General features: G+C 45.0%; 1 protein-coding gene across 1 annotated transcript; it reads right to left on the minus strand.

Moving 5' to 3' along the window:
* Positions 1 to 1,811: 1,811 nt before the first annotated feature.
* Positions 1,812 to 2,165, minus strand: LOC130029561 (elongin-C-like). The gene has a single exon (XM_056120537.1). The coding sequence runs from the start codon at positions 2,148 to 2,150 to the stop codon at positions 1,812 to 1,814; it is 339 nt and encodes a 112-aa protein (XP_055976512.1). The 5' UTR covers positions 2,151 to 2,165.
* Between the last annotated feature and the right edge of the window lie 20,196 nt (positions 2,166 to 22,361).

The following is a 22,361-nucleotide window of genomic DNA, read 5'->3' on the forward strand; positions in this document are numbered from 1 at the left end:
ACTAATGGGACTCTCTTAAACTAAGTAGCCTCTGTGCCTCAAAAGAATCAGTGAGCTTAATACAAAGACAGTTTACAGAATGATAAAGGATATTCACCCAATACCCATCTGATAATGGGTGAACATCAAGGGTATATAAGGCACCTGTTGAACTCTACAGTAAGAAAACATCCATCCCATCAGAAAGTGGAGCAAAGAAATAAACAGAAACTTTCTCAGAGAAGAAATCTGAAAGGCCAAAAGGCACATGAAAAAATGCTCTTCATCACAAATCATCAGGGAGATACAGATAAAAAAATAGATACCATGTCACAACAGAGAAACTGGCACATATCCAAAAGAATAAAAGCAACCATTGTTGGCATGGATGTGGGTCGAAGGGCACTCTCTTTCTCTGCTGGTGGAAATGCTGACTGGTGCAGCCTTGTGGAAAACAATATGGACGTTTCTCAAAAAAACTAGACACTAAGCTCCCATTTGAGCCCGCAATACCATTTCTGGGAATATATAATGGAGATGCAAAGAATACAGTAGAAATGACATCTGAATATGTACATTCATTGCAGAACTCTTTGCAATAGCCAGAATCTGGAAAAAAATCCGAGTGCCCGAGAAGAGATGACTGGTTAAAAAACAACATTGGTACATCTATACAATGGAATACTATGCATCTGTTCGAAAAGATGAAATAATGAAATTTGCATATAAGTGGATCGATATGGAGAGTATCATGCTAAGTGAAATCAGTCAGAGAGAGAGGGACAGACATAGAATGACTGCTCTCATTTTTGGAATATAATGTAACAGCGGGTAAAAGACCCACCAATCATAATTATCATATTCTCTTGGGATGATAAATTTTAAGACACGATTATGTGTAACAAAGTATATTGTAAACATTGCATTGTGTATCTCAAAATGTTTCTCATAAATAATTCAAATGGAAGGAGGAAGATTAGAATAGTATTAGAAGATTAGAATAAATAATAGAAAAATAAATAGTTTTTAAGGTCTAACGAAGTTATGTCTAAATACGTACATACAAAAATGTGAACAAAACAAGGAACTATGGAAGAATGAATATTGGGGGAAAATAACTATAGTCAAGAAATACTGTGAATTGATTAAAATGAACAACGCACATTTAATCATTCATGTAGTTGACCTGTTGGCTACATGCAGTTACTAGCTCCAAAAACTGACTAGCAATCTTCAAAAACTGCTTTCATATCAAGTTCTTAAATCTCAGCTATAAATAAAAGGACAAGAAACATTTAAACAATACTGCAGTTTATGAAAAGACAGATAAGAACTTTCAAATCTTACGTCTTTGACAGTTATAAAAAAATTGAAGTCTTGGCTAAGTTATAAACACGTTTATAATGCAACATTTGCATAACGAATAATGCTACTAATGATATCTAGAAAATCAGAATAGTTTAAGAAAACAAAACAAAACATAAAAATACAGAGCCAATTATTTTCTTGTAGAACATGTACATTTATGCCTAAATTTTAGCATTTACTGTACCACCATTAATTAAAAAAATCATCAAAAATCGAAGGCAAAACCACCTATGAATTGGCATATTAGTTTATTTCTCAGTTTTTGAAGATGTCCTTAATTTTCTGATGTAGCAAACGAATGTCAGCTCTGATTTCTATGCAAAAAAATAGAAGATAATCTGTTTGGCAATGAACATTAAAAGTTCAATTGCACACAGGAAACATGCTATATATGAAAAGTTACTAACTTAACTACGGGTACTAAATACTGAAAAAAGTTAAGAGTATATTATAATTTATTTTATTTAACAATCTAGGAAATTCGCAGCCATCAGCAGTCCCAGTGCAATTTCAGGTGCAATTGGCAATTCAGGAATCTCGGTGGAGCTGTTAGTATAACGAACCTTGTATGTGATATACACGCACACTTTGGATAGCACATGTGAAGGGATCTCTGTAAAATTGACTTCATTGGTTTCATTTTCAGCAAACTGACCTGGGCCACTCAACATGGCTTTTATTGTTCCTGATGTTAATGCATGTTCTCTTTTTACAATAAACTTATGACCATCAGAGGATATTAATTTGACATACATAGCATCAGGGCCTTCACAACCACCATAGGTTTTCTCTTCTCCATCCATTATGTTCTTAAGAAATTCTACTTCACTCTAAGAGGAAATTTAGGCGTTTCTGTGTCAGCTGCGCAGCCACCACAACCACCGCACCCTTGCCCGCGCCCCGCTGAGAAGGGACCATCATTTAAATGGTTCTTGGAGGGCTCACTCAGGTTGTTAGATTCCTGAGGTAAATAGACTATAGAGAAACCATGATGGTCACTTGGTATATGCATTGCAAACCATAACACCCCAAAAGAGAGAGAGAGTAAAAGGGAATGTGTTTGCCACAGAGGCAGGTGGGAGAGATTGCGTGGGGGTGGCAGGAGGGATACTGGAAACATTAGTGGTGGAGAATGGGTGGTAGAGAATTAGTGGTGGAGAATGGTAGAGAGATGAGTACTCGATCATTTTATGACCGAAATGTAATCACGAAGGTTTGTAAATCCGTGACTGAACCTCATGGTGATTCATTAAAAAATAAAAAAAATAGAATAGAAAGAAACCAATCTAAGGGAAATATATTTATACAGAAAGATAGATGGACTGACAGACAGATAGATATGTACACAAGGCTAAAACTTAACAACATATTACTAATCTCTTATAGAAGTGCTTAATGGCTCCTGGGTGAAATACAACTGCCTTGACATACTTTCCTCTAAGAAACAATTTTGGGATCATTTTTAGCGAATTTTTCATAACAAGCAGTACAAAAGTAATTCTTTTGGCTTTGCATTAGGGCAAGGTTTTAGGTTTGGGATGTAAACATTTGAAATATGGTAGTGAGAAGGTGTGATGGTGGTGTATTTGTGTTTGAATATTAAATGCACTCAAATATTGTGAACAACTGTATAAAAATTGAATTAAATTAAAAAATCTCTTTAAGAGATCAAAGCAACAATTCTGATTGTGGAAAACTATGAAGAGGAAAACAAAATAAAGAATATCTCAGAGGTTTCTGTATTCAATTATTAGGTGTTCAGAAAGAGAATTCAGCATGGTCCACAAGGCTCATATTGAAAACTGAATGCTGAAAGCCCCAAAGGTGCCATGTGGAGAGAAGGATCATGTGAGTCCAGCACTAAGCCAGAGGCTTAGGACAGTGATCATAAGAAAGCAGTTCGTTGTCAAAAACTGAAAGTGTATAGAGAAAGACCACTTAAGATCATGTTTGAATCAGTGCGGACTTATAATGTTGAATATCAAATAGTGGAATATTCTGCTATTCACAGTTCTCACACTTTAGTCTATAAACCACTAGGATATTCATCTTGTACAGAGCTCCGTAGCGCTGTCCTCCCATTGTTCATCAATATGTACAAGCAGGCCCAGTAACGACTCACTTGTGAGACTTGTTGTTATTGTGTTTGGCATATTGAATATGGCACGGTAGCTTGCCTTGCTTTGCTGTGTGGGCGAGATACTCTTGATTGCTTGCCGGGCTCTCTGAGAGGGGCGGAGGAATCGAAATCAGCTCAGTCAGGCTGAGTCAATATATTTACTAAATTTAAATATGGTAATACCTCAGCCAGAGCAAGAGTAATGCAGATAGGTATTTGGCTTGGTCAGGGACCTATCTAGGTTCTATCTAAGGCTTCCCATATTTTTCGACAAGCACTGGCCATGTATAATTACTGAGTGTCGAGATAGGAGTCAACTCTGAGAATTTTGGGGTGCCCTCACAAACAGTAAGACGTTATGAAGTACCCACTGTATACAAGTCACATTTTTAAGCATATTAAGAGGCATTAGTTGATAATATTTTGTTAGAAATACTCTAGCATCAAAGATATAAGATCAAAGAGATAGTATATGGGAAATTGTCTGCCATGAAGGCAGGGGGAGGGCAAGAAAGGGGCGGTATAATGGGGAGATTGGTGGTGGGGAATGTGCACTGGTGGAGGGTTGACTGTTTGAACATTGTATGTTTGTAACTCAAACATGAAAGCTTGTAACTGTATCTCATGGTGATTCAATAAAATAAAATTTAAAAAATATAAAAATTCAATCAAAAGAACTCTGAAAAATAAGAGAAAACAAGAAAATAAAGAAAAAGTGATTCAAAATCTATTTAGAGCCCCATCCCTTCCCGCCCCAATGGAGCTAGCCCAAGCAGCCAAAAACCTCCAAAACTTGAAAGCCATGATCATGGATGCTATTAGCATGTGTGGACAAGCCTCATCTATGAGTGATCTGCAGAAAAACTCAGGTATTTGGGACTTCTGATTAAAAACTCCAGGTTCAATGAAATCAGAGAATGGGTGACCTCTCCCCAACTCTCCCTGTTTCCAGCAGCTTGGCAGTCACACACACAAACCACATCTGGTGCCATATAATCTCATCAATGACCGTGATCCAGAGACTCAACAATGAATCTCTCAGAAGACAGCACAAAACAATACACCATAGACATGCCCCTATACCCCATGCCAGCCTGTTTCATTAATGGCATCCCAGAGGGGGGTGGGTGGTCCAATGGAGGAAGCCCCAGCAGCCGAAAACTTCTGCCTCCCTCCCTCCCTTCCTCCCTTCTTTCCTTCCTTCCTTCCTTCCTTCCTTCCTTCCTTCCTTCCTTCCTTCCTTCTCTTTGTCTTTCTCACTTCCTTTTTCTCTTTCTTTCTTCTTCTCAGTCTTCCTTTCTTTCTTCCTTTTACTACCTTGGGATCAGCAAATATTTTCTATTTCAAAAACTACACATAGTCAATTGCTTACTCTTTGAGGATCTGTCTCTGTCTCTGCTCATCTCTGCAGTTGTAGTATGAAATCAGTCCCTGGCCACTTTGGTGATCCATCATCAGCAAAGTACCTGATTCTGTCTTTGTACTGACTCCTACTGGCTCATCTTTTTTTCACTTCTAAAATACATTTCTTCCTCAACACTGAGGAATAATGTAGGGCTTAATATATTAATATTACATGTGACTGGCCCTGGTTCTATCCCCAGCATCACATATGGTCCCATGAGCCCCACCAGAATTCACTCTGAGAACAGAGACAGGAGTACCTGAGTATCAATGGTGCTGGCCCAAACCCTCTCTCTCCACACACACACAGACATACATAACACACACACACACACAACCACACTTCCTGGGCTATCCGGATTGATACTACAGTGAGTAGGGTGCTTGCCTTGTATGAAGACAATCTTCAATGATTCATGGGACCATACGTATTGGAATGGCAGGGATTGAATCCCGGTCGACCATGTGCAAGGCAAGTGCGTTTCCCACTGGATTATCACTTTGAACCAGATGATGACACTATTTTAAATGACAACTGCCTTCAAGTAAATCTAGTGTTTTTTATGATTCTTTTTAGAGGTCCTCAATTATCACACCTTACTTGGGATTTTCTAACAGATGGTATAATTTGTTGGTCACAATAACTGATTACAATCTGTCTAAATTATTTCTCATTGGCCAAATCCAATTGTCACTTTGAAGCTCCATTCAGCAGCAGTCACTCTTAGAGAATGAGACAAATACAGAAGTAGACAAACACGTGGATTAGCCAAGCTTTAGGGTCACCTGTACAGCATTCAGTGGTCTCATGACAGGTCAATATAATGCAATATTGCACTACAACCCCAGCAGATCCCTACAGGTGTGCCATTGTTAGAGTTGACAGAAACATCATGGACAGTTAGGAAGTATATAAACGGGCTACAGGGACCTGGAGAGCAGAGGCTAGTGTAGATCACAGAGAATCAGTAGGCATGAGTAATATTTAAAGTTGTTTGTGCAGGAGAGAGAATTCAGTGGGCAGGGTACCTCTCTTGCACCCACTCTGCCGAGCTCCTCCAGGAGTGATTCCTGAGTGTGGGGGCAGGAGCAAGCCCTGGGCATGACTAGGTTAGGACCTAAAATCAAAATAAATAAAAGATTGTGAAAGTTGTATATTCTAGTTTTGGCTATATTGTCCCCTAAATCTAAAAAACCATACAAAGTATTAGTCTATGTTATCCTGACACAAGTTAACAGCTGGCAGATACTGTGTCATCTATACTATCCTTGCCTACTATTCTTCTCTGGGTGCATGTTTGCTAGCAGAACACACTAAACTTAGGTGTTTTTGTTACGGGAAGATTGCTCATAATAATTAATCATTTCCTACCATGAAAGTGATTAATAATGTATATTAAAAATCATCTACATATAATTTAATATTATTAAACATTATACAAAATACACTAGTAGTAACTTAATGTTATCGGTTAAATTCCCTCCGGTCGGCCATGTTGGCTGCGTGCAAGGCAGACGCCCTACCCGCTGTGATATTGCTCCAGCCCATCGGTTAAATAGGCAATATAAATTATTACCTAATAACTGTTGATTTATTAATGAAATATGTAAGCTCATCAGTATAATAGGAGCACTTCCCTAACCTAAGAGTCTGTGGAAAGTGAAACTTTTATAACTGTCTTATACGATTCCATCTCTCTAGCCTGCTTAAGTCTACCTCTCAGTCTATCCAATCCAGTCTTCTTCTTGGGAATCTGATGTCCGTATTGGCTAGCCTCTACCTTTCAACTGCCTGCTTTATGACATCATTCTCCCAAGAAACCTACCAGCAACTGGTAGAATCTTGGGTCTCCCATGCAGTTGTTTATAAACAAGTTTGGATCATTGCGAGTGACCAGTGACCAATCACCAATCACCAGTGATCAGTCATCGGTACTGGACACTTGTGGACTCCTGGTTCAGTGTTCAGACGTACACTCATATCGTCTCCTCTTTTCATTTACCTTTCCTTGATATTTCCTCTTTTCTGATCATGTTAGGTAAGGAATAATATTTTTCAACGCTTTTCAGGAGATTTCTTATCCCTAAACTTAGCAGTTAAGGAAAAGGAGCACGTAATAATGGAGGAAAGTATTCAACTAGAATATGGTAAGCCTTATTTTAGCTTGACGTTCACATTTCCTGTGTGCTTTTAGACACTGATTTCCTTTCTCTCAAATACAATGTGGTTTTCTTCATTTATTTAATTATATTTGATACATATTTACGACCTCAAGTACATGTTTATATATGAATGTTCACTCTCTGTGTTTACTTTTCCTTTTAATTGTATTTTGACATGATATCCATGAAATAAAGTTAATCAGAGACAATATTTTGTCAGAAACAGAAAATGCAGCTTTGGTAGAAACCTAATATATACCAGGATGTTTTATCTGTAGCGGTCTCTCCACTTGTATTTATAATTTAGTAATTTAAATTTAGTGCTATTCAAAAGTCATTATCATGTGTACTTTGAGTTTTCCACATAAACTCGATAAGAAAAAGTGGATTATGGGGAAGGTTTGGAGTGCTGAATGGTAGGGGAGCAAGTCCTCAAAGGTAAGGAAGTTAAGGGTCATTTTCAACAAGCTTTCACAAACAGAAGTCATGAATTAGAAGATAATATGAGGGAGAATGAAATAGGAAAGAAAGATTATGGAATGAAAATATCAGGGAAGGAGATACAGTTTGAGATAGATTGTTGGAGAGAACCAAATATTTCAAATCAAAACAGAAAGAATATAGTTAAATAAGCTGAGAACAAGTCAAAGCAGTTGACTTTAATCGATTCTAGGACTAAAAAACATACTATGTCTCGAGTAGAGTACCAGTAGAAAAAAATGACCTATCCGAAAACCATGGTTGTGATTTCTTTTCTTATTGTTTCTAGAACACAGTTGGCACTTGGCAGTTTTAAATGTAAATACGTTTTAAAAATGATACTTCCTATAAATAACTAATACATGTTACCTAGGGGATGGAAGATACGTCATCTTCAATGATTTTAATTAAGTTCTAGTTTGTAAGGGACATGTATGGTCTGCCTGTTAAAATAAAGAAGTGATATCTTCTAAGTTGAATCAGGAGAATTGATTCTTTTGTGTGGTAAAAAGAGTCCAGGTTTAGGCAACTTGTCATCTTCACAAAGAGTTTCTTTCTGAGCTGGAGAGATAGGTAAAGCATTTGCCTTGCATGCGGACAGGTCATTTGCCTTCCATGTGGCCGACCCGGGTTCCTTTCTCAGCATCCCTTATGGTTCCCTGAACACCACCAGGAGTAATTCCGGAGAGCATGAGCCAGGAGGAATTCCTGTGCAGTGACGGGTCTGACCAAAAAAGAAAAGAATAGTAGTTCCTTCCTAACATGACAGCATTTTGTTAGCAGTTGACATCTGCTATCAGATCCTAAGAAGAAATAGAAAAGTAAAATCGCAGATGTCTAAGTACACATTGATTTCAGTTTGGTGGAATCTGAGTTTTCCTACATTAAAGATAGTTAAGTTGGAATTTGCTGATTGTTTCTGAAACTTTTGGAATGACATTTTCCTGGTTGATAAAGACACTTGTCATCTAGGTTTTAAAAATAAATTTGGGAGACAGCCGGTTTTCAACCCCTGAGCCGCGTGGGACGGGCACCGAGGCCCAGCTCTGGGCAACAAAGCTGAACGGCTCCAATTCCAACAGGTACAGCCCGCCCCCAAGGGCCTGGGTTCCTCTCTGGGCACGCGCAGCTAGAAACAGCCCCGAGACAGCCGGTTTTCAACCCCTGAGCCGCGTGGGACGGGCACCGAGGCCCAGCTCTGGGCAACAAAGCTGAACGGCTCCAATTCCAACAGGTACAGCCCGCCCCCAAGGGCCTGGGTTCCTCTCTGGGCATGCGCAGCTAGAAACAGCCCCGAGACAGCCGGTTTTCAACCCCTGAGCCGCGTGGGACGGGCACAGAGGCCCAGCTCTGGGCAACAAAGCTGAACGGCTCCAATTCCAACAGGTACAGCCCGCCCCCAAGGGCCTGGGTTCCTCTCTGGGCATGCGCAGCTAGAAACAGCCCCGAGACAGCCGGTTTTCAACCCCTGAGCCGCGTGGGACGGGCACCGAGGCCCAGCTCTGGGCAACAAAGCTGAACGGCTCCAATTCCAACAGGTACAGCCCGCCCCCAAGGGCCTGGGTTCCTCTCTGGGCACGCGCAGCTAGAAACAGCCCCGAGACAGCCGGTTTTCAACCCCTGATCCGCGTGGGACGGGCACAGAGGCCCAGCTCTGGGCAACAAAGCTGAACGGCTCCAATTCCAACAGGTACAGCCCGCCCCCAAGGGCCTGGGTTCCTCTCTGGGCACGCGCAGCTAGAAACAGCCCCGAGACAGCCGGTTTTCAACCCCTGAGCCGCGTGGGACGGGCACCGAGGCCCAGCTCTGGGCAACAAAGCTGAACGGCTCCAATTCCAACAGGTACAGCCCGCCCCCAAGGGCCTGGGTTCCTCTCTGGGCACGCGCAGCTAGAAACAGCCCCGAGACAGCCGGTTTTCAACCCCTGATCCGCGTGGGACGGGCACAGAGGCCCAGCTCTGGGCAACAAAGTGAACGGCTCCAATTCCAACAGGTACAGCCCGCCCCCAAGGGCCTGGGTTCCTCTCTGGGCACGCGCAGCTAGAAACAGCCCCGAGACAGCCGGTTTTCAACCCCTGAGCCGCGTGGGATGGGCACCGAGGACCAGCTCTGGGCAACAAAGCTGAACGGCTCCAATTCCAACAGGTACAGCCTGCCCCCAAGGGCCTGGGTTCCTCTCTGGGCACGCGCAGCTAGAAACAGCCCCGAGACAGCCGGTTTTCAACCCCTGAGCCGCGTGGGACGGGCACCGAGGCCCAGCTCTGGGCAACAAAGCTGAACGGCTCCAATTCCAACAGGTACAGCCCGCCCCCAAGGGCCTGGGTTCCTCTCTGGGCACGCGCAGCTAGAAACAGCCCCGAGACAGCCGGTTTTCAACCCCTGAGCCGCGTGGGACGGGCACAGAGGCCCAGCTCTGGGCAACAAAGCTGAACGGCTCCAATTCCAACAGGTACAGCCCGCCCACAAGGGCCTGGGTTCCTCTCTGGGCACGCGCAGCTAGAAACAGCCCCGAGACAGCCGGTTTTCAACCCCTGAGCCGCGTGGGACGGGCACCGAGGCCCAGCTCTGGGCAACAAAGCTGAACGGCTCCAATTCCAACAGGTACAGCCCGCCCCCAAGGGCCTGGGTTCCTCTCTGGGCACGCGCAGCTAGAAACAGCCCCGAGACAGCCGGTTTTCAACCCCTGAGCCGCGTGGGACGGGCACCGAGGCCCAGCTCTGGGCAACAAAGCTGAACGGCTCCAATTCCAACAGGTACAGCCCGCCCCCAAGGGCCTGGGTTCCTCTCTGGGCACGCGCAGCTAGAAACAGCCCCGAGACAGCCGGTTTTCAACCCCTGATCCGCGTGGGATGGGCACAGAGGCCCAGCTCTGGGCAACAAAGCTGAACGGCTCCAATTCCAACAGGTACAGCCCGCCCCCAAGGGCCTGGGTTCCTCTCTGGGCACGCGCAGCTAGAAACAGCCCCGAGACAGCCGGTTTTCAACCCCTGAGCCGCGTGGGACGGGCACCGAGGCCCAGCTCTGGGCAACAAAGCTGAACGGCTCCAATTCCAACAGGTACAGCCCGCCCCCAAGGGCCTGGGTTCCTCTCTGGGCACGCGCAGCTAGAAACAGCCCCGAGACAGCCGGTTTTCAACCCCTGAGCCGCGTGGGACGGGCACCGAGGCCCAGCTCTGGGCAACAAAGCTGAACGGCTCCAATTCCAACAGGTACAGCCCGCCCCCAAGGGCCTGGGTTCCTCTCTGGGCACGCGCAGCTAGAAACAGCCCCGAGACAGCCGGTTTTCAACCCCTGAGCCGCGTGGGACGGGCACAGAGGCCCAGCTCTGGGCAACAAAGCTGAACGGCTCCAATTCCAACAGGTACAGCCCGCCCCCAAGGGCCTGGGTTCCTCTCTGGGCACGCGCAGCTAGAAACAGCCCCGAGACAGCCGGTTTTCAACCCCTGAGCCGCGTGGGACGGGCACAGAGGCCCAGCTCTGGGCAACAAAGCTGAACGGCTCCAATTCCAACAGGTACAGCCCGCCCCCAAGGGCCTGGGTTCCTCTCTGGGCACGCGCAGCTAGAAACAGCCCCGAGACAGCCGGTTTTCAACCCCTGAGCCGCGTGGGACGGGCACAGAGGCCCAGCTCTGGGCAACAAAGCTGAACGGCTCCAATTCCAACAGGTACAGCCCGCCCCCAAGGGCCTGGGTTCCTCTCTGGGCACGCGCAGCTAGAAACAGCCCCGAGACAGCCGGTTTTCAAACCCTGAGCCGCGTGGGACGGGCACAGAGGCCCAGCTCTGGGCAACAAAGCTGAACGGCTCCAATTCCAACAGGTACAGCCCGCCCCCAAGGGCCTGGGTTCCTCTCTGGGCACGCGCAGCTAGAAACAGCCCCGAGACAGCCGGTTTTCAACCCCTGAGCCGCGTGGGACGGGCACCGAGGCCCAGCTCTGGGCAACAAAGCTGAACGGCTCCAATTCCAACAGGTACAGCCCGCCCCCAAGGGCCTGGGTTCCTCTCTGGGCACGCGCAGCTAGAAACAGCCCCGAGACAGCCGGTTTTCAACCCCTGATCCGCGTGGGACGGGCACAGAGGCCCAGCTCTGGGCAACAAAGTGAACGGCTCCAATTCCAACAGGTACAGCCCGCCCCCAAGGGCCTGGGTTCCTCTCTGGGCACGCGCAGCTAGAAACAGCCCCGAGACAGCCGGTTTTCAACCCCTGAGCCGCGTGGGATGGGCACCGAGGACCAGCTCTGGGCAACAAAGCTGAACGGCTCCAATTCCAACAGGTACAGCCTGCCCCCAAGGGCCTGGGTTCCTCTCTGGGCACGCGCAGCTAGAAACAGCCCCGAGACAGCCGGTTTTCAACCCCTGAGCCGCGTGGGACGGGCACCGAGGCCCAGCTCTGGGCAACAAAGCTGAACGGCTCCAATTCCAACAGGTACAGCCCGCCCCCAAGGGCCTGGGTTCCTCTCTGGGCACGCGCAGCTAGAAACAGCCCCGAGACAGCCGGTTTTCAACCCCTGAGCCGCGTGGGACGGGCACAGAGGCCCAGCTCTGGGCAACAAAGCTGAACGGCTCCAATTCCAACAGGTACAGCCCGCCCACAAGGGCCTGGGTTCCTCTCTGGGCACGCGCAGCTAGAAACAGCCCCGAGACAGCCGGTTTTCAACCCCTGAGCCGCGTGGGACGGGCACCGAGGCCCAGCTCTGGGCAACAAAGCTGAACGGCTCCAATTCCAACAGGTACAGCCCGCCCCCAAGGGCCTGGGTTCCTCTCTGGGCACGCGCAGCTAGAAACAGCCCCGAGACAGCCGGTTTTCAACCCCTGAGCCGCGTGGGACGGGCACCGAGGCCCAGCTCTGGGCAACAAAGCTGAACGGCTCCAATTCCAACAGGTACAGCCCGCCCCCAAGGGCCTGGGTTCCTCTCTGGGCACGCGCAGCTAGAAACAGCCCCGAGACAGCCGGTTTTCAACCCCTGATCCGCGTGGGATGTGCACAGAGGCCCAGCTCTGGGCAACAAAGCTGAACGGCTCCAATTCCAACAGGTACAGCCCGCCCCCAAGGGCCTGGGTTCCTCTCTGGGCACGCGCAGCTAGAAACAGCCCCGAGACAGCCGGTTTTCAACCCCTGAGCCGCGTGGGACGGGCACCGAGGCCCAGCTCTGGGCAACAAAGCTGAACGGCTCCAATTCCAACAGGTACAGCCTGCCCCCAAGGGCCTGGGTTCCTCTCTGGGCACGCGCAGCTAGAAACAGCCCCGAGACAGCCGGTTTTCAACCCCTGAGCCGCGTGGGACGGGCACCGAGGCCCAGCTCTGGGCAACAAAGCTGAACGGCTCCAATTCCAACAGGTACAGCCCGCCCCCAAGGGCCTGGGTTCCTCTCTGGGCACGCGCAGCTAGAAACAGCCCCGAGACAGCCGGTTTTCAACCCCTGAGCCGCGTGGGACGGGCACAGAGGCCCAGCTCTGGGCAACAAAGCTGAACGGCTCCAATTCCAACAGGTACAGCCCGCCCCCAAGGGCCTGGGTTCCTCTCTGGGCACGCGCAGCTAGAAACAGCCCCGAGACAGCCGGTTTTCAACCCCTGAGCCGCGTGGGACGGGCACAGAGGCCCAGCTCTGGGCAACAAAGCTGAACGGCTCCAATTCCAACAGGTACAGCCCGCCCCCAAGGGCCTGGGTTCCTCTCTGGGCACGCGCAGCTAGAAACAGCCCCGAGACAGCCGGTTTTCAACCCCTGAGCCGCGTGGGACGGGCACAGAGGCCCAGCTCTGGGCAACAAAGCTGAACGGCTCCAATTCCAACAGGTACAGCCCGCCCCCAAGGGCCTGGGTTCCTCTCTGGGCACGCGCAGCTAGAAACAGCCCCGAGACAGCCGGTTTTCAAACCCTGAGCCGCGTGGGACGGGCACAGAGGCCCAGCTCTGGGCAACAAAGCTGAACGGCTCCAATTCCAACAGGTACAGCCCGCCCCCAAGGGCCTGGGTTCCTCTCTGGGCACGCGCAGCTAGAAACAGCCCCGAGACAGCCGGTTTTCAACCCCTGAGCCGCGTGGGACGGGCACAGAGGCCCAGCTCTGGGCAACAAAGCTGAACGGCTCCAATTCCAACAGGTACAGCCCGCCCCCAAGGGCCTGGGTTCCTCTCTGGGCACGCGCAGCTAGAAACAGCCCCGAGACAGCCGGTTTTCAACCCCTGAGCCGCGTGGGACGGGCACAGAGGCCCAGCTCTGGGCAACAAAGCTGAACGTCTCCAATTCCAAACAGGAGACCTTCCCAACTCCTCGCCCAGTGCCAGGGACTGTTTCCGGAGCCGCGGCCGCTGACGCGGCCGCGAAATATTTTCCCACTACATATGCCATAGGAACCATAAGCTAACTTCTTAGATGGAAACTTCTCTATTTTAGCTCAGCCACTAGAAATACAGTTGCCAATAACTCATAAGCCTATCTTAACTCACACTGCATATCAAGCAGAATAGTAATACTGAACGTGAAGGACTAAACCACACCTCTCACAATGGTAAAGCAACGCAAAAGCCCACCAAACATTCATATTGAAGAGTCTAGCCCAGATGACACCAACAGTACTGTAGTGTTAGACAACCTCTCTGACAAGGAATTCAGAAGGGAGCTACTTAGGATGCTTAGGGAATTAAAAGAAACAATGGAAACCAATGCCAATAGAAGACAAGAGGATCTGAAGGCAGAAATGAGGAAAATGCAATCAGAAATGTCAGACCTGAAAAATCTCGTAGGCGAATTGAAAAGCTCAGTGGAAGGCCTCAGCAGCAGAGTAACAGCGGCTGAGAACAGAATCAGTGAGCTCGAAGATGAAGTTCAGAGACTCTCCCGAAAAGAGCAGAAAATGGAAAAGAGACTCACAATTCGGGAACAGATGGCAAGAGAAGATCGTGATGAAGCCAAGAGGGGTAACATAAGAATTATTGGAGTCCCAGAGGGACAGGAAGAAAACCTCGATGAAGAAGAAACTGTCAAAGACATCATTGCTACAACATTTCCAGAGCTGAAGAAAACTTGTGACCACATTCAGGAGGCCCGAAGGGTACCAGCTAGAAGAAATCCGAATAAAAATACCCCAAGACACATTCTGATCAAAATGACCAAAACCTTAGACAGAGACAAAATTCTGAAAGCAGCAAGATCGAAGAAAGAAATCTCTTACAAAGGAGCATCCTTAAAATTCACAGCTGATTTTTCTGATGAAACCCTCATGGCCCGAAAACAGTGGTGGGACATAGTAAAAAAACTCAATGAAATAAATGCCTCCCCCAAAATACTTTTCCCAGCAAGACTCTCATTCATAATAGAAGGAACAACACACAGTTTCACAGACAAACAACAGCTCAGGAACTTCATAGACTCAAAACCATGGTTACAAGAACAACTAAATGGGCTACTTTAAGGCAAGAAAGGCCACTCAAATACACCAAATTTTAACAGAACAATGGGACAAAATCCCATAACAATAATCTCTCTCAATGTCAATGGGCTAAACGCACCAATTAAAAGACATAGAGTGGCAGGATGGATTAGAAAATTGAACCCAAATTTCTGCTGCCTGCAAGAAACGCATCTCAATAGTCAAAGCAAACACAGACTCAGAGTCAAAGGCTGGAAAACAATCCTACAGGCAAACAGCTCCCATAAAAAAGCTGGGGTAGCCATCCTTATATCAGACCACATTGATTTCAGAGTGAGGAAGGTAATAAGAGACAGTGAAGGCCATTACTTATTGATCAGAGGATCTGTACAACAGGAAGAACTTACAATAATAAATGTATATGCACCTAATGAGAGACCAGCAAAGTACTTAAAACAACTACTCATAGATTTGGAAAAAGACATCAATAGCAACACAATACTAGTGGGAGACTTCAACACTGCTTTGTCACCTCTTGATAGATCAACCAAACTCAAGCTTAGCAAGGACATACTTCATTTGAGGGAAACAATGGAAGAAAGGGACTTAGTAGATATATACAGGACACTTCATCCACAAAAAGCTGAATACACATTCTTCTCAAGCGTACATGGAACATTCTCCAAGATAGACCACATGCTGAGCCACAAAACATGCCTCCATAAAATTAAGAAGGTAGAGATTGTATCAACAATCTTCTCAGACCATAATGCGCTGAAATTAGAAGTAAATCACACACAGAAACAGAAAACTAAATCAAACACCTGGAAATTAAACAGTGCACTATTGAACAACGAGTGGATTAGACAGGAAATCAAAGAGGAAATCAAAAGATTCCTAGAAACGAATGAAAATGAGAACACGAGTTACCAAAACTTATGGGACACAGCAAAGGCTGTGTTAAGAGGAAAGTTTATAGCTCTACAAGCATTCCTCAGGAAGGAGGAGCGAGCACACATAAGTAACCTAACCTCACAGCTTAAGAGCTTGGAGAAGGACCAAAAAAAGGAGCACAACCCGAACAGGAGAAAGGAAATAATAAAACTCAGAGCAGAGATTAACGAGATGGAAACCCAAAAAACAATCCGAAAGATCAATGAAACCAAGAGCTGGTTCTTTGAGAAAATTAACAAGATCGATAAGCCTCTAGCAAAACTCACAAAGAAAGGGAGAGAGAAAACCCTAATAAACCGAATCAGAAATGAAAAGGGGGTCATTACAACAGAAACCACAGAAATTCAGAGGATCCTCAGGGAGTACTTTGAGAAGCTTTATGCCACGGAACATCAAAACCTCGAGGAAATGGATAAATTCCTAGACTCCTACAGACTCCCAAGGCTGAACCAAGAAGACCTGGAATACCTGAACAGACCTATCACCATCAAGGAAATTGAAATGGTAATAAAAAGTCTCCCCAAGCACAAAAGTCCTGGCCCGGATGGATTCACTAGTGAATTCTTCCAAATCTTTGAAGAGGACTTACTCCCAATACTCTTTAAGCTTTTCCACGAAATTGAAATATCAAAAACACTTCCAAACAGTTTCTACGAAGCAAATATCACACTGATACCAAAAGCAGACAGAGATACCACAAAGAAAGAGAATTACAGGCCGATATCCCTGATGAACACAGATGCAAAGATCCTCAACAAACTACTAGCAAATAGAATCCAACTACTCATCAAAAAGATCATACACCATGACCAAGTAGGATTCATCCCAGGGATGCAAGGATGGTTCAACATTCGGAAATCAATCAACATAATCCACCATATCAACAAAAGAAAAGATAAAAAGCATATGATCATATCAATAGATGCAGAGAAAGCATTTGATAAGATCCAGCACCCCTTTATGATGAAAACCCTAGCCAAAATGGGTATAGAGGGGACCTTCCTCAACATAATTAAAGCCATCTACCACAAGCCTACAGCAAGCATCATCCTCAATGGGGAAAAACTGAGAGCCTTCCCTCTAAGATCAGGGACGAGACAGGGATGCCCACTCTCTCCACTGCTGTTCAATATAGTACTGGAAGTACTTGCAATAGCGATTAGGCAGGAAAAAGATATTAAGGGCATTCAGGTAGGAAAGGAAGAAATCAAGCTCTCACTATTCGCAGATGATATGATACTCTACTTAGAGAACCCAATAACTTCCACCAAAAAACTCTTAGAAACAATAGACTCGTATAGTAAAGTTGCAGGTTATAAAATCAATACCCAAAAGTCCATGGCTTTCCTATACGCAAACAGTGAGAGAGAAGAAAGCAACATGAAAAAAACAATCCCATTCACAATTGTGCCCCAGAAAATCAAGTACCTAGGAATCAGCTTAACTAAGGAAGTAAAGGACCTGTACAAAGAAAACTACAAAACGCTACTTCAGGAAATAAAAGAGGACATGAGGAAATGGAAAGATATCCCCTGCTCATGGGTCGGGAGACTTAACATTGTCAAAATGGCAATACTACCGAAAGCATTGTATAAATTCAATGCAATCCCTATAAGGATACCCATGACATTCTTCAAAGAAATGGAGCAAACACTCTTGAAATTTATATGGAACAATAAGCCCCCACGAATAGCTAAAGCAATTCTTGGGAAAAAGAAAATGGGAGGAATCAACCTCCCGAACTTCAAACTGTACTACAAAGCAGTAATAATTAAAACAGCATGGTACTGGAACAAAGGCAGAACTGCAGACCAATGGAACAGGGTTGAATACACTGACATCTCTCCTCAATCATATGCTCATCTAATCTTTGATAAAGGTGCAAGTAATGTGAAGTGGAGTAAGGAAAGCCTCTTTAATAAATTGTGTTGGCATCACTGGACGGCTACATGCAAAAAAATAGGCTCAGAACTCTGCCTAACACCATGTACAAAAGTAAGATCAAAATGGATTAAAGACCTCAACATCAGACCAGAAACCATAAGGTACATTGAAGATAAAGTTGGCAAAACCCTCCATGACATTGAAGCTAATGGTATCTTCAAAGATGCCACGCCACTGGCCGAGCAAGTGAAAAAAGAGATAGATAAATGGGACTATCTTAAACTAAGAAGCTTCTGCACCTCCAAAGAAACAGTGACCAAAATACAAAGACAGTCTACAGAATGGGAAAGGATATTCGCCGAATACACATCTGACAAGGGGTTGATATCCAGGATATACAAAATACTGGTTAAACTCCACAAGAAGAAAACATCCAACCCCATCCAAAAATGGGGCAATGAAATGAACAGAAACTTTCTCAAAGAAGAAATCCGAATGGCAAAAAAGCACATGAGAAAATGCTCTACATCATTAATCATCAGGGAGATGCAGATCAAAACCACAATGAGATACTATCTCACACCTCAGAGACTGGCCCAAATTCAAAAGAACAAAAGCAACCGATGCTGGCGTGGATGTGGCGAGAAAGGGACACTCCTTCACTGTTGGTGGGAATGTCCACTGGTTCAGCCCTTCTGGAAAACAGTATGGACGATTCTCAAAAAATTAGAAATTGAGCTCCCATTTGACCCAGCAATACCACTCCTGGGAATATATCCCAGAGAGGCAAAAATGTATAGTCGAAGTGACATCTGCACTTGTTTGTTCATTGCAGCACTCTTTACAATAGCCAGAAACTGGAAGAAACCTGAATGCCCAAGAACAGATGACTGGTTAAAGAAACTTTGGTACATCTACACAATGGAGTACTATGTAGCTCTTAGAAAAGATGAAGTCATGAAATTTACATACAAGTGGTACAATATGGAAAGTGTCATGCTAAGCGAAATGAGTCAGAAAGAGAGGGATAGACATAGAAAGATTGCATTCATCTGGGGGATACAAAGTAACAAAGTATGAGATTAATACCCAAGAATAGCTGAGATCAGCACCAGGAGGATTACTCTATAACTTAGAGGCCAGCCGGGTATCCTAGAGGAAAGGGCTATTCAGATAGAGAAGGGAGCACCAAATAAAGGATGTTTGGAGGATCCTCCCAGGAGGGGAGATGCATGTCGAAAGTAGACTATGGACTGAACATGTTTGCCACTCAATGCCTCTTTTGCAGACCACAACACCCAAAAGGAGAGAGAGAACACAGGGGATTGCCCTGCCACAGAGACGGGGGGATGGGGGGATGGGGGTGGGAGGGATATTATCCATGGTGGTGGAAAATGGGCACTGGTGGAGGGATGGGTATCTGATCATTGTATAATTGAAACCAAAGCACAAAAAATTGTAAATCTACAACTTTAAAAAAAATAAAATAAAATAAAGGGGGAAAAAAATAAATAAATAAATTTGAAATTTTTGTCACCATTTTTCAGAAGGTCTTTTCTACTTCTTGTGCGATTTACTGAAATTTTATGCTCTATTTAATACCTGTTGTTTGATGGTTAATATTCAGAGACATGAATGAGAATAATAATGTCATTTTCTTGTAATTATTCTATTTATTTCTGCTTTATACTCCTTTAGAACATATACTGGCTCCAAATATAATCACATTTATTTTATTTTCTGCTTGTTATGTCAGTTACTGGTAAATCTTCTGTTTTATGGACTGGTAAGCTATTCACTCAAAAATCACCTTCTATTGCCTTTTTTGGATAGTAGTTTCTGTTAAAATAGAATTTTATCTTCATATCATATACATAACACAATATCTTAATAAACTTTTTGTACTGTTTTCTTTGATGTGTTTGAGGACGACATTCACTGTTAGTCAGGGGTTACTCTTAGGGCTTCTCTCATCAGTTACTGTACTATGCTGCTTGCCATGTAGCCCGGATTTCATTAATATGAACATACTTCATTTTCAGTTCTGTGATACATATTTGTCATGATATCTTTCTTGATCTCTATACTTCTCCCATGTAAATCACGTGAAATAGACAATTCTATTCATGTGTGCACATTATTCTTACTTAGAGTTGTAAATAAGTCCTTTGCAGGAACGCAACTTGAGACTGAGAAATTAAACAACAGTCTTACTTCCAAAAGCACATCTTGAGAAAAAATTAGTACCCATTTTTGAGGGGTGATCAAAAACCAGGATATGGTTGCTACCCTTCAAATCATCAAGTAGATAGAGTTATATGTGAGCCATAGGTAATAGATAGGAACTGCACAAGCCAAAGACAAAACCTGAATATTACAAGTGTAATAGTTGTAATGACCCCACATCCTAAATGAACGGAATGTATCTTCCTCCTAGTTTCTGACATTGTAGTGATCAAGGCAGAGTCCTAGCAAGAAAGTCCACATGCTTGGGTTCCATAACCAGGTAATACAAAAGGAACAGTATAGGAGGGAATAAGGCAGCCAATCCATTTGGACCTCTCTCATTTCATTCATTCTCCTGAGCACTACAAGGGGTCACTCAGAGTACAACGCCAGGAATAACCCAACATCACTGCTGGGTATTGGTCCAAACTCCACCCCACCCCAATCCCAATAAAAACAATGGGAAAGCTTGAAAAGGTGTCTAGGCCATCTCTGGGCCTCAGGTTTCTTTCTTCTCCAATAAAACGTTAGTCATTCTCATAGGACTTCCTAGTTGTAAAATGCTTCTGTTTCAGGCAATAACGTAAATTTCAACAGGAGAGCAAGTTACAGGTAGAGCTAGAACAAGGAGTAAGTAGCTGTAAGCAACAAATCCATGTAGCAATATCACCAGTCGTCCATAGCTCTGCATTCACTTTGGGAGCATGGTGCCAAATACACAAAGTGCCAAAATGTTCCAGCCTTCCAACCACCCAAAGTTGTTTGAACTTTTGGTAAGTTACTTGACTGTTGGTATTAGAAGCTTTTCTATACTTGAAACTTTAAGTGAATTTTGCTCCTCTCAAATGTTGTCGGAGGGGGCTGGAGTGATAGCACAGCGGATAGGGCGTTTGCCTTTCACGCGGCCAACCCGGGTTCCATTCCCAGCATCCCACATGCTCCCTTGAGCACTACCAGGAGTTCTTGAGTGCATGAACCAGGAGTAACTCCTGTGCATCGATGGGTGTGACCCAAAAAGAAAAAAAAGTTGTCAGAGATTATCAGTCTCACCGATTTTTTTCATCACACTCTTGTTCCTTACAGAAAATATTCAAAATCCATCTTTATTGGGAACTGCACATTCTCTGAAGCTTCCACTTCCCGTGGTGATCAATGCAGCTTCCCTAACAGGAAATGTCTGCAAGTAATCCAGCGTATTTACTCCAGCTGGTAGATCTGGTTGGCTCTTGGTCTCAGATTCTGGCATCTCTTTCCAACCACTCCTGGGTAGTGCTGATCTTGACCAACACTCTTGCACAAAAATGCTGTCTGGAGTGTCTGGCCAGAACCAGCTATCAACTTGGTCTGCTTCCTACCCAAGGGTCTTGGAGTGGGATATTGCAGGAAGTACTGAAAAGAAGTCTTACACGGGAGACTTTACTGTGACTATCCTTGACCAAGACAGCACTGTCTCTTCCATGTCTATGGCAGCTCGCTATGAGTAAACCTTAGATACCAACCACATGGTGTCTCTGTTCCCATCACTTTCTGACAGTCTTGTTGAAAGGACACTGTCTCAGGTTCCAAATTAGAGTTACAGCCTGTCGCTTCCCTACCAGGAAAGAAGCCAGGTTTATTACTATCATCAGGAAACTCCAGGACCTCTCCTTTCTGGATTACCTGGTCCCTGCCTGCAATCCAATGGCTCTATGACATACAAAGGAGGTCGGGGCTCTGCCCTCCAAGCTTACAGCAATGCATCCCCAGAAATGGTTATGGTTCTAAAGTAGGTCTAGCCCCCAAAGAACCGACCACCAGCCTCCACCTCTGGAGTCTACTACTCTGTGTCTGCTCCACCAATCATGGAATCGTGTTATCAAGGTGAGTAAAACTGAGAGAAGGGAATTCCGGGATTCAAAACTTGGAGTCAAATCCGCAACTGAGAAACTGTCCATAGACAGTTGACATTTCAGTTCAATACACTGATGTTTTAAAATATATGAAACCTGAAGTTAAATAAACTGAGTTTTTGTTTAGAATCCCCTCACTCATTTTACAGCACCTTATTTTCACACTCAATATCAGAGCTTCTCATGCAGATTGGAAGGTATGCTAGTATAAAGACCACCTAGGTTTCCTTAGAAGAAAACTTCAGTAGCATACAAGGAATGCCACATTTTCATAGTTGATAAGTTCGCCAGTATAACCACAGTAACAATAAGCTCCATTCCTTAAATTATTGGTTTTGTGATTTCTGAAGACATTTAAGAACACTTATTGTGATGATACCACATTAACTTACCCTTAATTAAATATACAAGATTCTGAATACACAATATAGTCAGAGATCCTGTCCAAAGTTATCAAACCTAGACTTTACATGAGCACACAATTCATGATGTAGTAGGCTCCATTCCTTCTTTGATTCCATGATATGAAC

The sequence above is a fragment of the Sorex fumeus genome, unplaced genomic scaffold, assembly GCF_029834395.1.
Source record: "Sorex fumeus unplaced genomic scaffold, SorFum_2.1 ptg000043l, whole genome shotgun sequence".
NCBI lineage: Eukaryota > Metazoa > Chordata > Mammalia > Eulipotyphla > Soricidae > Sorex > Sorex fumeus.